The sequence below is a fragment of the Paralichthys olivaceus genome, chromosome 4, assembly GCF_024713975.1.
Source record: "Paralichthys olivaceus isolate ysfri-2021 chromosome 4, ASM2471397v2, whole genome shotgun sequence".
NCBI classification, from domain to species: domain Eukaryota; kingdom Metazoa; phylum Chordata; class Actinopteri; order Pleuronectiformes; family Paralichthyidae; genus Paralichthys; species Paralichthys olivaceus.
This window is the reverse complement of record NC_091096.1, coordinates 12,027,985-12,044,463: the sequence shown is the minus strand read 5'-3', so window position 1 is coordinate 12,044,463 and position 16,479 is coordinate 12,027,985. Positions and strand designations below refer to the sequence as shown.

General features: G+C 40.9%; 1 protein-coding gene across 9 annotated transcripts in view; it reads right to left on the bottom strand.

Moving 5' to 3' along the window:
• LOC109638033 (uro-adherence factor A-like) overlaps positions 1-15,870 on the bottom strand; it is a 38,989-nt gene extending 23,119 nt beyond the window's left edge. For 2 of the 9 annotated variants that reach the window (XM_020100796.2, XM_020100801.2), the window contains exons 1-6: positions 15,582-15,865; positions 7,671-7,772; positions 6,664-6,866; positions 6,233-6,399; positions 4,724-4,840; positions 3,722-3,810 (exon numbers count right to left, since the gene is read on the bottom strand). In XM_020100796.2, the coding sequence (XP_019956355.2) occupies positions 3,722-3,810; positions 4,724-4,840; positions 6,233-6,399; positions 6,664-6,866; positions 7,671-7,772; positions 15,582-15,620 (717 nt within the window). In that variant the 5' untranslated portion in view covers positions 15,621-15,865. Of the gene's footprint in view, positions 1-3,721; positions 3,839-4,723; positions 4,841-6,232; positions 6,400-6,663; positions 6,867-7,670; positions 7,773-15,581 lie in introns of those variants that run through there. The other 7 variants (XM_020100804.2, XM_020100805.2, XM_020100799.2 and 4 more) reach the window with 6 other exon arrangements.
• Positions 15,871-16,479: the final 609 nt, after the last annotated feature.

The following is a 16,479-nucleotide window of genomic DNA, read 5'->3' as shown; positions in this document are numbered from 1 at the left end:
GGCAAAACTGGCCCCGCATAAACAAACAGAAGGGCCGGAGGACTGTGAACAAACAACGCATTTGAGGCAATCACCGTCGCCAACATGGAGACCTAAAGCAAACCTCAGACGCAGAGATGGACAAGTACACGTGTGCACAAATAGAATGAAACAAACAAAAATAGATTAGCAGCACAAAACTTTGGATGCAAAAAAATCAACAAATCTGTTTATCATATCAGAGTTTTAAAAAAATGGAAAACTTCAAATGCTTTTCCACCTTTACGATTTCTACTGTCACAAGAGCAGAAACAAAGAACTCTAAAATATTATGTATTATGTATTGTAATTGTGTTTGTGTTTGTGTGTGTGTGTGTTTGTGTGTGTGGCTGCAGGCTCCTGTCCTTCCCACAGTTCATCAACTCCACAGCATGACAACTCCTCATCCGACCAAAGCTTCATCTGCCAGCGCTTATTACTGAGCCATGAAAACCTCTGATACACAAACACACACTGACATTTAGTGTGTTTGTGCGTTTATTAATTTGAGCTGCGTGTCAGTGTTACACCAGACCTTTTATGTTCCCAAGAAAAACCCAAAGCCCAACTTATCTATCTTATGTTACATCAACTTGTCTTTAATTGTTGAGTTTCTCCCAGCTACAGGTGCGTGATGACTGAGTGCCCTTGAGCAAGCAGCTGACCCATAGTGACTTCTGCGATGCCAGCCAACAAAAAGAAAATAAAAATTAATTAAATATAAATATATATATATATATATATATATATATATATATGAATACTTTTTTTACTGCAGAGAAAAAAACAATGTGTCCAAATTGCTTCCCCTGGCAATTTACAATACACATGCCAAGTGTGAAGCTGATAAAATGAACATTGAGATATGCGTTCCAGATACAGATAGACAGACTCAATTAGTAGATGATCATATTTCTTATTTCTATGCTACATGTAGTGAATTTTGCAAAGTAGATTCAACAATATCTACAATATGCAATAAAACTGACAAGGTTGTATGATGGATACATTGCTCACTGCTTCCATAGCCTTTTCTTTGTTCATTTTACACATTCAATACATGTTTTTAATTATTCTGAATTGCAAAAGAGCGTCACAGACAACCTCATATGATGGTTGTTCATGTCCAACATCATCGGGAACTGTATCCAAACATGGAACTACAGTTTCAGGGACTGATTTGCTTTTACGGCTTCAGATAAAACAAATGATACATCGAAACATCCCAACAGGGCCTGTGAGTTTCAAACAATGAAACTCCATTCTTTTTCACTTCTCTCTGCCATAATAGGGGAGCCCACAGACTGACTAATGTATGTTTAAACAATAGACAAAAATGCATTACTCAGTCTATACGATATGTCCATATCATTACACCACGCACTTGGAAGCTTTTTCTTCTGCTAACTAGACAGTCAAAGCCAGAATTGTTTTACCCCAAAATCTAACTCTGTCCTCTTTAACTGTCATCACACACACACACAAAACACACACACTTTGACAAACACATTACACATAAACCATTAAAGGCTAATTGAATCTAATTTATTTAGTTTTCTGGAAAAGAATCATTTAAGGCAGAACTTCCCTAAGCCCCCTCAATGAATGGTACTCTGATACCGTTTTACTCTCTTTTCAAACACAATTAAAAAATAATATATAAATATATACACACTGCAAATGACATGCATATAAGGGGTTCATTTTGGAGCCCGATCTCAGGTCATTAGTAACCCACCATGACGCTGTGGAGTTGGAGGGTCCGCTGGCGACACACAGGCCCCTGGCCATTTATTCTATATTAAGTCTCTAATGGGCCCTCTCTCTCCTTCTCTCTCTCACTCTCTGTCTCTCTCGCTCTCTCTCTCTTGACACGCAGCATGTCGGCTCAGCGTTGGTAAAATATGCACAGAAAGTCCGGTGCGCACACACAGACAAAGCCATTCAAATGAATGGTTATTTATTCGCTAAACGAGGATCTGGGTGTTTAATGTTCCTTGGACGTTAGGTAGTTTTCTGGGGGAGGCAGAGCCATACCCCCACGGCTACAGACATCATTTATTTTACACATAGCCTAATACTGCACACTAGGCAGCCGCAGAGAAAAATGGGTTCTGGAAGTAAGAGGGAGATATAAAAGAAATAATATATTGGGGTTTTTTTCATTTTCTTGTGTTTTCTCTCTTTCTTTCTTTTGGGGGGGTATTATGTGTGTGTGTGTCTCTGTGTATGTACATTATGTGGCGTTTGGGGAGGGGTCACATTAGAAGTTGCAGCAGGGAGAAAAGCAAGGGGTAGGCTTAAAGGCTTAAAGCATCCTCTGTGTGTGCGTTTGTGTGTGTGTGTGTGCGTGCGTGTGTGTATGTGAGAGAGAAAGAGAGAGAAGGAGAGAGCAATCACAAATGTGAAGAGGAAGAACAAGAGGAAGTCATAGAAAGAAAGATAGTGAAGTTAACTCAAACATTTCCCAAAAGCACAAACGTCTTTGAACATTTGTGTACATTTGTGTGTGTATGTGTGTGGGTGTGTGTTGGATCTCAGGATATCAGTGGGGAGGAAGCTGATACCTGGTTGTGTGTGAGGCTCTCAGGCCTCCATCTGCATCTCATCCAAATGCAGAACATCACAACATCAGAGGGGCTCCTGTACCTGCATAAGAACACTTCTACACAATCACACAGCGCAGGTGTGACGGCTACAAAACACGGAAGGCATCAAAAGTAACTTTAAAAAAAAAAGCATCGTTTTATCGTTGGGGTTAAAGTTTTCTGTCTCTTTCATCTCTCTTTCAAAAGACTTTGCAAGTTTTCATGAGCTACTTTCAAAACAATTACCAGAGGGAAGTGCACTGAATAATGCTTTAATATAATCACCATGATATATTGTAAAAAACAATCTGGCTAATGAGACCATTAATTGAGGTATTAAGTGTATTAATTAACCAATATTTCTAAGCGCACTTATCTTTATATGTCAAGTATAAGATTTATATACATACATATTTCTAATTGAAGTCATGTAGTTAGAAATTTCTCATAAAATACATTTAACCCTATTTAATGAGGCTGTAAATTGTCTTTTAATGTAACTGACATCAAATGGGTCTTTAAACCTGAAACTCTGACCCATTTAACATAACTCATCAACATCAGCTTTAAGTTAATTTGAACATTATAGGAGTTTTTTTGACCAGTACAACTGGGTCAATTTACATCTAACTAGTGCAGTGTCTGTTCTAAACCATGGGCTGTTTGTTCAGCCTGTGTCAATGCTCCGGATCGACTACTTTGAAGACAAATATCCGATGCAGCAGGAATTGATTATATGAATATTGTTGCCATGACAGAGATCAGCACCTGTGCTGTGTGTGTCTCAGTCTAATATGGTGAAATAAACATAATTGAATTATTAAGTTGATCTGGCAGCGATTTTGACCTGCGGTTTGACCCAGTTACCCAGGACGAAGAAGAAGACATGTTGAACACGGTCCGCAGACTGAAGGCACCCCGCCCCCACTGACTGCAATAGAGCGCTGGCCACCTGTTTATTCGAATGATATTAATGATGAACGTTTTGTGAGATGTGGACAGACAGACAGATGTTTTTGGAAGTAGTTGGTAGATTAAGCCTCTGTTGAACTCACTTCAACATTCAGATATTCAGAGACTTGTTTTCATTGGTATATTGATTGTGAGTATCTCACCTCCTGATCTGCAGTGAGTGAAGACAGTGCTAATGTCATCTCTCCGTCAGAAAACTCCTTCAGCTCTGTTGTCAGCAGCTGCTCCAAGTCTACATCCAGTCAGTACACACAAACAGACTGACAGTTATATAAAACACACACAAAAAAAGATACACAACAATTTCAAGACAGACAGAAAAAGACAGTGAACTGTGAATTACCCTCTCCAGAAGTGAGAGGTAGTAGACAGAATGTTGCGATACTTTGATAAAGTGCCACTGAGCAAAACGTAGCATTACCAGGGTTTTACTGAACTTTTAGCAATCATGGGTGAGAGCCTTAAAATAAGGTAAATGTGTCTGCTACACACCCACACTGATTTCAGTTGTGTTGCCTAATTAGATCTTTTCTCACAACAGCATGGACATACACAGACAGTGCTTGATTGACAGCTCCCCTACTGTCATGATAAGGTCCTGTATTTCCCCCCAAAGACTATATGTCTGTAAAACTTTAAGATTACTCTTTGAATTATGAATTTTTGTTAAACCATGAAGGTTTTATATTTGTTGAACCTTCCCAGAGTGGGATGGTGTGGGCAGCACCAATGGGAGAAACACTTGGTATCAAGAACTACAGCCATGGTGATGCTACAGAGATTTCCTCTTGAAACTCTTGCCTGTTTTTTAATTGAACTGCTACAGCTAAGTTTTAATGATACAACCCAGTTTAGTTTCTGCTATCACAGAATGTCAGCTATCAAAAGTCTATTATAGTCAATGCTTCTCCCGCTGCTGTCGTGTCTGTTATTTACTTTATAACATATTTGCATGTAACGTGTATAAGATGACAGTATGACAAGGTTGTAAGAATACTGCATTATCATTAACATCAGTATTAACTTGCATCAGTTCATCATCTACAGTCATCCCAACTCCCTCACTACATTTAAACCCTACTTGCCTTCAATTAAAGCCTCACTTCTCTACGAGTTCAAATACACACGTTGTAGCGTCGTCTCACCAGACTGATTTGTGTCGACGTCACTCAGTTGCTCCAAGGATCTCCTGAGCTCCTCCAGCTGTGTTGACTGACGGCCATGTTTGATCAGCAGTGCTTCATTTTGCAGCCGCAGAGCCTCTGTAGACACATGAACACATATCAGTGTATCCAGCAATTATATCATTTATAAGTACAACATGGGAATTTATTGAAGATAGATTTGTGATGAATCTGTGCCTTTTAGATGAACTTCTGGTATTGCAAATATTGAGTTTTGTGTGGCTGTTCTGGAGCCCTGTCAATGCAAATCATTAACTGCTAATACTGATAAACAAAAATCAATAATTAATGAGTAACTTCTTGTGCTGAGCAGTAATCCATAAATATATGACATAGATTGGAGCGGTCCTCTCTTATTTCCCAAGAAAACTGTAGAAAATATAAAGAACAGAGACCGACTGAAATGTTTTTTTCGGGGCTGATACTGATATTAGGGAGTACAAAATATCCAATACAGATAAATGGGTTGATGTATTGGCAATCTATGACAAAGATATATATAACTGAAGCTCGACATCTCGCAGATCATCCATAAATGTATTATAAAGTAAAGTACATGAAGGATAAATAAAAAGAAAACACATTATACAACCCAAAATAATAATAATATTGAATTAAGAAAATAACATAAAGTAAATGTTTTCTAAATTGCTTATTCTTCATAAACATAACATATAAATGTTTGCTGATATGCTGATAAATCAGTTGGTTTCTAGTATAGTAAAATCAAACTTTCATTCTATCTAGAGGAAATTTTGATGTGGTAGTTGAATACTTTTTAAGCCCAATCGCTGAATGAGCAGCTCAACTGGACACAGTGTAACTTGCTAGTTTCCTTTGGACGGAGCCTATGAGGAGCAGGAAATAGCAGAAATATAATCTAGCTTCCAACCGCTTCAGGACTCAATGAACCTGAAAATGCACTGTCTTAACAACTCTCACATAGAGCTATGAGAACTGGACCACACACAGTACATCAGTCTCATGCTCTAATACTCTTTCGCTTTCTATCTCTTCACATACGTCCTTAGCTCCTCTCACTCCGTCCACCTTGATCTACTTTTCCTGTAGCAGGCGACTGTGTCTCTGTAAATCACAGTGAGGGACGGCACAGAGGAAAAGCAGCAGAGAGTTATTGAACAGAGATCAGTCATGTCTCTGACCAACCTTTACTCAGCTGCCTAACACGGACAACTGGAGTACACACACACACACACACACACACACACACACACACACACACACTTTTTTCTTATTTCAGTAGAAAACAGACGATCTAAAATAAAAAAGACTCCCATTATGGGACTCTGTGTGTCTTTCTGCCTTACTCACATCCACCACCCCTCATCTCTCTCTTTCTCTATCTCTCCTGGTGAGTGTTAAGCGAGTCATGTCAGGGGATTTGTGTGTGTCCTCCTTCATCGCCCCATTACCCCCCCCTGGGAGGGGGCCCGTCTTCCCCTCTCTCACCTCCAAGAGTCTTCCCCAGCTCTGCTCTGATGTGCTCCGCTGCCTCTTGACGAATCTCCCTGGCGACCGTCGTCACCGCGAACGATGCCCCATCATCCCCTGTGTCTTGCTGCCCGTCGTGATGGACCACTCGCAGGATGCTGGACTCCAGAGCGAGGTACTCAGAGCTACGAGGGTGAGAAGACGGGGGGGGAGGTGGAGGTGTTATGGATGGCTGCAGGGGAAAAAGCGATGATTGTGAGGCATTTGCATTAATTCAACTCCCCTTTGGGTCATGTGGGATGAACACACGCAGGCCTGAAATACACATCCAAACATACTCTAAACATACTTATACATAAATACAGTCTTCTCAGCCAGAATCCACTGTGTCTGGATATGTTTGTGATATGCATGTGTGTGGGTGTGTGTGTGTGTGTGTGTGTGTTTACCTATCTAGAAGTCCATCTCTCAGCAGAGTGAGTGAGAGTTTTCCGGTGTAATGAAGTGTCACCAGGTCTACATCCTCTCTCCACAGCAGCAAACTCTCACAAATGTTCACCCTCTGCAGATACTTCACCGTGTCCTCAGGCAGTGCTGCATTACACCGCCGGCCGCACAACACTGGCAGACACAGTCCACCAGACGGTTCCTTCTGGATCACATAAACACACAAAGTACATGAAACCAGATTCATTTATGAGATTACAAAGACAATAATATTAATAATAATACAAAATGATTTTATGATGGTCATATCTTCCTAATATACCACTATAGTAAAAATATTATTTTATATTTCTTTGCTGTGTACTGTATACTTTATACACAGTATGAGTTTCTTTTTGGCTCTTACTATGTTATGCTATGTTATTTCACTTTATGTTATTTTACTGTACAGCACGTGTGTCTACTCTGGTTGCTTTAAACGTGGTTTATAAATAAACTTGAATTTTAAATAAAATTTGTTTAATTAATTTTATTTGGTGCATTATTGAAACCATACTGCCACTTCACTGTTTATGGTCTATGATGCCATCAATTGATAAAACACATGGAGAAGCTGCTTACAGCTGGAAAACATTAGAATAAAGAAAAATGTGAAATATCTAAAATGAAGAAATTATGATTGTATTAAAAATGTTTTAGATGGCACTACTGTATATGCCTATTTAATTCTATGTGGTATATATTGAATATGATTACTGTGTAGTTAAGATTTGGGACAGAATAGAAGTTTTTAAATTGAGAGCTGACAAATACATTCTCGATAGTTGATAGTGGGCTCAACTTCCATGTGCTGTTATGGACTGTATAAACATAGATAAAACTGACAGTGATGGACTCTGTCTTTTCATTTTTAAATACCCAAAAAATTTAAGCCTGTAAATAAAAGTTTGGTCTTCACATGTTTTTAAGCAGAAAACACGTGAACACAAACAGGCACAGTTCACGTTACCTGGCTGAGGTGCAGGGCTAAGCACAGTGTTGCGGCCACAGTGTCAACATCTGGCCTCGGTCCACCTAAAACAGCATGGACAGGACCCTCTGATACATCTGCCTGGAAACAAACATAAAGAACAGGGTTAGTGTGTCTGTGGCTCAATGTTTTTTTCATTTCTAAATTTCTGTCTTGGCGAGACATGATTCAGTGACACTCGATCTGTTTGTTTACCACCCCCAGATAGGGACTGTTGTTTGATGTGATAGCTGATATAACTGTATCAGCCGGACCTCATCGAGCCAGTATGACTGTGTTAGATGACTGCAGCAGTTTGAAATGAACACGATGCTTTAATAATAAAATCATTGCGCAGCAAGCCTTAGCAGATACATAATGCTCAATTTGCACAATGCAAATGCACAATCAGTGGTAAACTGGTTTAAATTATCCAGAGTAACTTCAGTGTTAACTCAGAGTAACATGCTTTATCAGAGAAGTGATGAGTTTCATTAATTCTACTAAACAGAGCAGGCAAACAATCCTCATTTATGTTAAGTGGACATTAATGATAGCTCCATTACAGAGATTAAACATTCATCTCTGAGTGAAAAAGGCAGAAAATTAAGTTTCCTCCTTTATTTGTTGACTGCAAGCCGTGGTACTACACTTTCTTATGGCTCATCATTATCTTATGAAACCATCTCTGATTCAAGCATTGATATCATAAATCACACTTGATGGTAAAGGTAGAAAGTGCAATAACTGATGGTAATTTGGTGCAAAATCCCCAACCACCATCCACAGCCTGCTCTGTGTTTGTGTGTGTGTGTGTGTAAGTGTGTGTGTGTGTGTGCGTGTAAGTGTGTGTCAATCTGTTTCATCTAAAACAGATTCGCTGACTCACCACAAGCCTGCCCTGCAGCCTGCACCATTAATCAAGAAGAAAAATGTGGAGACAATAAATATCATGTCTATCTGTAGCTCATCTTAATGGACTTGTAGGATGCTCTGATGGGAGAGGACGGAGCTGTGGAGGGAAGGAAGCGAGTTTACAGAGGCAGAATCTGGTAGGACGACTCGACTATTTATGCTGCTTGGTTAGATTCTTGCATCTAGAACCAAAGCAGCAAACTTCATGTCAGAAGCTCAGTTATATTTCCTCTAAACATCTTCTGACCTTAGCTAACAAAGGATACACTCACTTTGTGGCCATGGTAAAATAACAGTGATAGCATGGTCATAATGATTGAGTGATTCATTAAATTGGATTCACTCATTTTTTTAACGACAATAACATCTTTATTGTACAAAACTAGAATTACCACTCTGTGGATGTTTGCTGTTGTCAACAGTTTCAGTTCCTTCAGGAGTTCCTTACATATTGTATTCACAAGAAAGTGAAGTGACCTTTGACCACTGAAATCTAGTCAGATAATCTTTGAGTCCAGCTGAACATTTGTGACAAATTTGAAGAAATTCCCACCAGGAGTTCCCGAGATGTTGCGTTCACAAGACAAAAAATGTGTTATGTAAGGTGAACAGCGCTTTGAGTGGCCATCAAGACTACAAAAGCACGATATAAATACAGACGTTAACCATTTAAGGTCACAGTGACCTTGACGTTTGACTACCACATTCTAATATGCTCATCTGTGAGTCCAAATTAGTGTTTGTACCAAATATGAAAGAATTCCCTGGAAGTGTTCTTGAGATATTGCATTCACAATGCAAAACGTGTAGATAGCTTCATCAAGATCCATGCATTATTGCCTGAGAAAATGGTGAAAACCGTTTTAACAGGTTAAAGAAATGAATGCAATTATAATAATCCTGGATCCACCCCCTGATCCAGAGGAGGAGGAGGTAAAATATAGTTTGAGTCAGAGAATGATCAGCAGCAGTGTTAACATTTAGTCATCAAGTTAAAACATTCATAACATGGTCTTTTTCACTTTTCTCTAACAGAGTAATCCTGTTTTGTTCCACATCAACCTGAAAGCTTGGCCAATGCTCAACAAAACTGTTGATATATCAAATGTCTGAGTCTGTTTAATTGTGAAATTAACGGGAGCTAAATGCAAACATTAGATGAACAAAATACTTGTAATTATGTGCAGTAGTACAAACTGACATGTGTCTCCTTTCGGTTCATCGGATCTCACCAACAGGCCACAGAGATGAAGGAAATGAGGGGAGAAGAAGTGAGAGAGGGACGGGAGAAGTGAGACTGGAGGCTGTTGATTAGAGCGAGGATGAAAGAGTAATGAGATTGGAGGAAGGAGGGAGTTAGAATACGCTTCAGAATAAGGGGCTGAAATACAGATTGATAAATCAGACGTTCAAAAGGTAGAGGAAGGAGTACAGGGGAATTATAAGGAGGCCAGACGGATTTAAAAAAGTGCTTGGGAGAAGAAAAGAGGAGGACATCAGATGAGAGAAACTGAAGATGTGATGCAAAGAAGTGGAAGATGTGTGACAGAGAGATAGAGAGGGGGAGGAGGTCTGCAGCTGGATCCATGGGAAGGGAGAATAAATCAATACTGGCCAGAGAAAAGGATGTGATGCATTAGCAGGAGAAAAGGCCACTCAGAGAGAACACGTTGGTGTGTGTGTGTGTGTGTGTGTGTGTGTGTTGGCCATCTGATATCCTTCAATCTGAGTGCTGTCTAGCTCTGTGTGTGTGTATGTGTGTGTGTGAATGGGGGGGCGGTTTCTTGTGGATTCCATTTTTTTGTTTTATTATCTGTCCTTGGCTTGATGCAGCTGATGTCCCTAATTAAACTGCGGCAGAATTGTTAGAAATTAGAAATCACATATCGGTGTGAATCAAGGTGACGGTTTTTATCTGATGAATGATGCAGCCCTACCAGCTATCTCAATCTAAACTTTCAGCAAATCATCACTCTGATATGAGATTTACAACCTTTCAGTAAATGCTCCTTGTGTTTAAAATGTGGAGCAGTTATGCACAGGCTTGCATAGACATATATACTTAAACATTACATGTTTACATTAGTGACATTTGCAACTATCGGAGAAACAAACAATGCGTACTGCAGGGAAAAAGGCTTGCTTTTAAACTTTATGTTAATTGTTTGACGGTTGTGGATCCTGTGAAAGAGCATGCTATCTTTTAAGAATCTTTTGATCTATTCCATAGACTGTGCATAAAGATGGACGACGTGACTGCTCCCCAAAAGTGAAGCCAGAGCGTCTCAATCACCACATGGTAGCTGGGTGTTGTTAGGGTTCAGCACCGAAATCCAGTGCCAATCAGGCACGGGTTCCTACATGGTTCGTACCCAATGTCTATTACATTTAACTCTAGTGGCAACACACTCTCTATATGGTTCTGGAAGCACGTAACGTTAGCATACAGTTAGCTAAAAGCTACCTGTCGAAAGTGTGGCTTTATTTCACGAGCATTCCGACACCAGGAAGTGCAGCATATGTTTTTAACAACTTGTGTAAAGGGAAGAACACGACAAACTTAATGAAGCACCTGGCGACACACAAGCAGAAGGACGCATCCATGTTTGACCATTGCATGTCAAGCACATCAGTCGGCAGTGTGGGCGTCCGTGGCCCCAGCGGTGGGGAGACAATTGATGATGAATTTAGAGCTGGAGTATTTTCCTGTAAAGTGTTAAATAGTTTTGAATTATTTGAGATAATCGATTAAGCACCAGCAAGGACAAAAACCCAATGATACCCAATCCTCACTGCAGCATAGGTGATAAATCTAGTCTCCTTCATGTTAGCAGCTGGGACATGGCACACCTGCCTAGGGACTACAGTTGAAAATTAGCCAAGATGGCTGGACTGGCTCTTTACAAAAATGTTTATTAATGAGCATTGTACCAGTAATTTTAAACCGAAAAAAAGGGTCACTTTTCTGGTAAATTTGGTTTTATTTGAAACGGGGTGAAACATCATGATTGACAGCTGAGACTGTCTCGTGATTGGTCAAGCATGTATCTGTAAGACATGAATACTGCAGCTCTATCCACTGATCACCTCTGGACAGACTTTTGGCTGTGGAGACGGAGCGTCCATCTTTATTTACAGTCTGCAATTAATTCATGCCAATAAATGAGGTTTTAGTTATTGCACTTTTCAAGCCAACCTTCCTTTTAATATTTAGAGGGCCTAGAAAACCTTGAAAGTGAAGCCAACGTGGACCTTTTTTTCATTGAGCAGTTTGTTTTATGTCTGAAAACATTTGAAGGGTTGAAAAGAAATGGATGTTAGCACATTCTAGACACACATAAAGTCAGAGATGATAAAATTTTGGTACAAAGCACAGAGCCAAAAGCAAAGTAGTCCTAAAAACCTATTTTAAATGTGTGTGTGTGTGTATATATGTGTGTAGACTTAGAAGGACAGATGCTGAAAAGTCCACTCAGCACACTGGCTCAGCTCGATGCCAAATGATGTGAGACTGAAGGATCGTGAGCTGCGGAGATATGCAGACAAAAAGAGAGAGAGAAAGACAGACAGGTCCAGTAAGCACTAAGAGCCAGGCCAATTATGAGTATGGGTGTTCTGGACGGTGGCCATCCACAGAGTAGAGAGACAGAGAGCCGGATCATGGCAAAGAGTGGCCAGCAAAAGAGCGAGTCATCAAAGTTTATATAGGAGAGCTGGGAGAGAAAGATAAAGTGGATCCACGTGCATGTGCGTGAAATGGTTGATAATCGTGACGTGTGTTAATCTGTAACCTCCAGGACACTCATCAGCTGTCGTCCTTATCGCTCAGTTACCCTGCTGTGCTCTGATCTGTGGATGTGCTTCTCTGATCTCTTGTCTCCTTGGCTTTAACTGTGTTTATGTGAAGTACAATCTGAGATAAAACCACTTATCCTGCTTAAAATGACATTCAAGATAGGTACAGCAAATACAAGCATGTATTCTGAGTAATAGCATATTGGTGATATATACACAACTATAAATAATTTTATTCTTCTTTACATCCTTTTCTTCAGGCGTATTTTAGACTTTTCTACATTCAGAGGCATGTTTAAATTAGCTTTACTTAACATAAACCATCACCTGTATGTTTTTTATGACAAGGAGATGTAAACTTTGGACTTTGACATGTTCAAATACAGGTTGAACAATATATGCACAGAACGTACAGTTTTATATGCCAATAAAGAACATGTGATATGATTCAAAGCTCCAGAAGAGCTACGAAATGGACTTTGACGTGTGTCTGGTTTCTCAATGAGCATTATGAAAACTTTAAAGTCACATACTTTTGTCAGCTGCAGAAGAAACTAAAGTTAAAAAGAAAAATCTGTAATTCTATGACAACTGGACAAACTCCATCTGCTGATGAAAGACTATGTGATATGATTGAAAGCTCCAGAACTGCTCCTAAAGTGACATTGAAATGGGCGTGTTCTCATGGGCTAGTAAGTGTAGGGGTGAATATTCCCTTTACATTGGGATAAATTGATAATATGACCTGTAGAGACATATCAATAATATTATTTAATCTGATTGCAGCTGTTTGTTTGGATGTGCACATGTGAATAAATATTTGCTGTGTGTGTTTGTGTGTGTGTTCATGTTTTCCCATCCCGTTGTACATGAAAGATAGAACAAGGTTGACTCAGTGAAAAAAACTGCAGCATCATTACTGTTAATAGGCTCTTCAGTGGCTGCCAGATGGAGACAGACGTAATTCTGATCAATTTCTGGGAATGTTCTATAACCATCAGAGAAATAACAAAATGCACAAGATACAGATTATAAGAATGGCACATGCCTCCGCCGAGGGCCAACAGTCCCCTTTTTTCCATCAAGATAAATAAATTATTCCCTGGGAAAACTGAAATAAATTTTTAAAAAGGAAGCTGGATCCACCCTCTGATCTGGTTCCACACCAAATTTGATTGGGTCTTTACCTGACCCTCATCCTTACCTCATACAGAACCTCACCCTTCCATCAAGTTTCGTGGAAATCCATTCAGTTGTTTTGTTTAATCTTGCTTGAATACAATCAAACATACCAACCAACATGAGGCAACAAAAATTATGATGAATGACGAATGAGGTAAATGCAAAAAACGCCTGAAGTGCAAAAGTGGTGATATCAGCTGGAAACTGGATCATCACAAATAATCTTTGTGGGAGTGAGAATATGTTTACAGCTCAAAGCCTTCGACTGGTCCATGCGCTACAGCTAATAATACAACCGTGCCATTTAAACAAGCACCGGCACAAAGAGCAGTTTAAAGGACCACATGGCCTCAAGGTATAAGTGCAAGGTTGCCCATTGTGAAAAAGGGCTGTGGTAATGTTTCATCCTGGTAGGTAACATGTAGATAATCCAGAAATGTAAAAGGAACAGAATAACCAGATAATAGTAGAAGTATGTGTCCCCTAAAGCTGCACAGTGGTTGCACAGTAATTTGATCTATATATTAGCATGATGCTTTTTTTAATGTGTGTGAATAGATATTCAACCCTGGATCAAATGCAAATTGACAGCCCCTGGCTAAACGTGTTAATGTCAGCCCAGAAAACGATAAAGAACATCTAGCAACAATAAAGAAAAAAAATTAGATCCATCCTCCGATCCTGATCTGCACCAAAGCTGCTTTCAGACATGCAATGAACTCAGACATGAGCCTCCACATTATCTGTGGACTTTCTCCGCCTGGCCCTTGAGTATAAAATCTACAGAAAGTGGTGTGGGGATTGATGACACTTCTAATAAGCGACAGACGCAACAAATGAAACATAAAAAAGAAAACAAATATCTTGCAGTGAATAAGTGGTGTCATACACATAGAAGACCCCAACGAAGATATCAAGAGAGTTTGTGAGGATAAGACCCGAATTTGGTGTCAAGAAAATCACGTGATCTCCGCAGTGGAATTAATAAGTCACTTCTTCTCTCTGCCTGCTGCACCCGGCTGCTCCACCTCTCACAGAGGATTTGTTGCCATTGTGAACGTGAAAACCTCCCGCTGCATTGTTCATGTGTGAAAATCAAACCGTGGGTTAAGTCCAGGCCCGATTCTCCAGACTTTATCCACAGATCATGTCTGAAAACAGCCTTTAATGGGTTCTTCCCTTCCGCCAAGTTTCGTTGAAATCCGTCCCTTCTCTTTTATTGCTGCAAAACAAATCTACCTATGGGTGCAAATAAAGTAACCTATTAAGCTGTTATTGTGAAATCTTGCTTACAAACAAACAAACCAACCAACCAACAAACAAATGGGGTGAAAACATAAAGTAAAATAAACGCAAAGACCCCTGAAGAGCACATAGTTCCATGAACTATAGCTTATAATACAATTATGCCACATGCACAGAGAGCAGTTTAAGGGGCAACGTGGCCTCAAGGTATAAGTGCAAGGCAGACGGTCTGTGCAAATGTGTCACTACAGGCAGGTTGACTGTACACAACACAGAAGAATACAGTACAACAACACAACAACACATCACACACACAGTGTGAGTCCTACAGCTGCACAGAGGTTTCACACTCATTCCATATTTGCATGAGTTTTTTTTAATGTGTGTTAACAGATATTCAACCCTGGATATAATGCAAATTGTGAGTCAGTGTGTGTCTGCAGAGGAACCAGATACCAGGGGAGGAAGGACAGCCCCTGGCTACACTTGTTGATGTCACCCCGCCACCCCCAACCCCCCCACATTAGAAACCAGCCCCTCATTCAAATTCACCCTCTGATGTTCCTGGAAACACAAGCAGCTCGTGTTTTAAGGGGTCGAACACGCCTTCCTGTTCCTGCCTTCGCCCACCTCCTCATAATCTACAGGTGCTCGGGTAGGGGGGCACCGAGGAGACGTGCACGGCTTGTTTTTTTTTTGCAGCAACAGGACGCAGCCTGTGGAAACAAGCAGCAGCAGCGTCCTCTCATTCATTACAGCCACTGTCACACTCACCCCCAGTCTGCTGTGGACCCTCCGCAGATACTCCTCCATGACGGCCCGCTGCGTCGCTACGGTGCCGCTGCAGATCCCTCCATAGAGTTCAGGCCGCTAATGTGTGCGTGCGTGTGTGTGTATGTAAGGGAGAGAGAGATGGTGTGTGTATGTGTGTGTTTTCTCTCCGTTCCCGAGTCCCCCCGCTGCGCTCGCACTGCACCACTCTCCGTTGCTGCGTGTGCCGTCGGTCCTCCTCCTCCTCCTCCTCCTCCTCCTCCTCTCCGGGGTGAGCCCACACCAGCACCTACCCAGCAGTGGGTGTGTCGGCAGGAAGAAGAGGGGGCGCGCTCGGTGATTCAACCGCGCTCCCTGCGGTATGGATGCCCCCACACTCCTCCAATCCAAGCCCCCCCCCCCCCCCTCTTTATGCACACGAACGTACACACACACACACGCACACACCTGCTATCCTGCAGGTTGTACAGCCTCACCGTCCACCAGTGAGAATAACCGCATGTGAGTGTACAGTGAATGGTTCCAGCTCCAGCAGCACAGGCTGCACCCTCCCATTGACTGGTATCGATTTCTACACTGTTCAGCTTCCAGTTGTTCTCCTCTATTGTGCTGCAACATGATCCAAACCAGAGCCACAATCAAAGTTCACCAGTGTGTGCGTGTGTGTGTGTGTGTGTGTGTGTGTGTGTGTGTGTGTGTGTGTGTGTGTGTGTGTGTGTGTGTGGTTATTAATCACACTGCTTCTTTCAGGTTAATGAAAGTGCATCCTGTCACACACACACACACACCCACCCACCCACCCACACACACATACAGGTTTGCTGCTATCCTTATTAGGACTTGAGCATTGGCCTCTATTTAATGTGAAAAGCCAATAACCAAAACCTTATATCTAACCTTA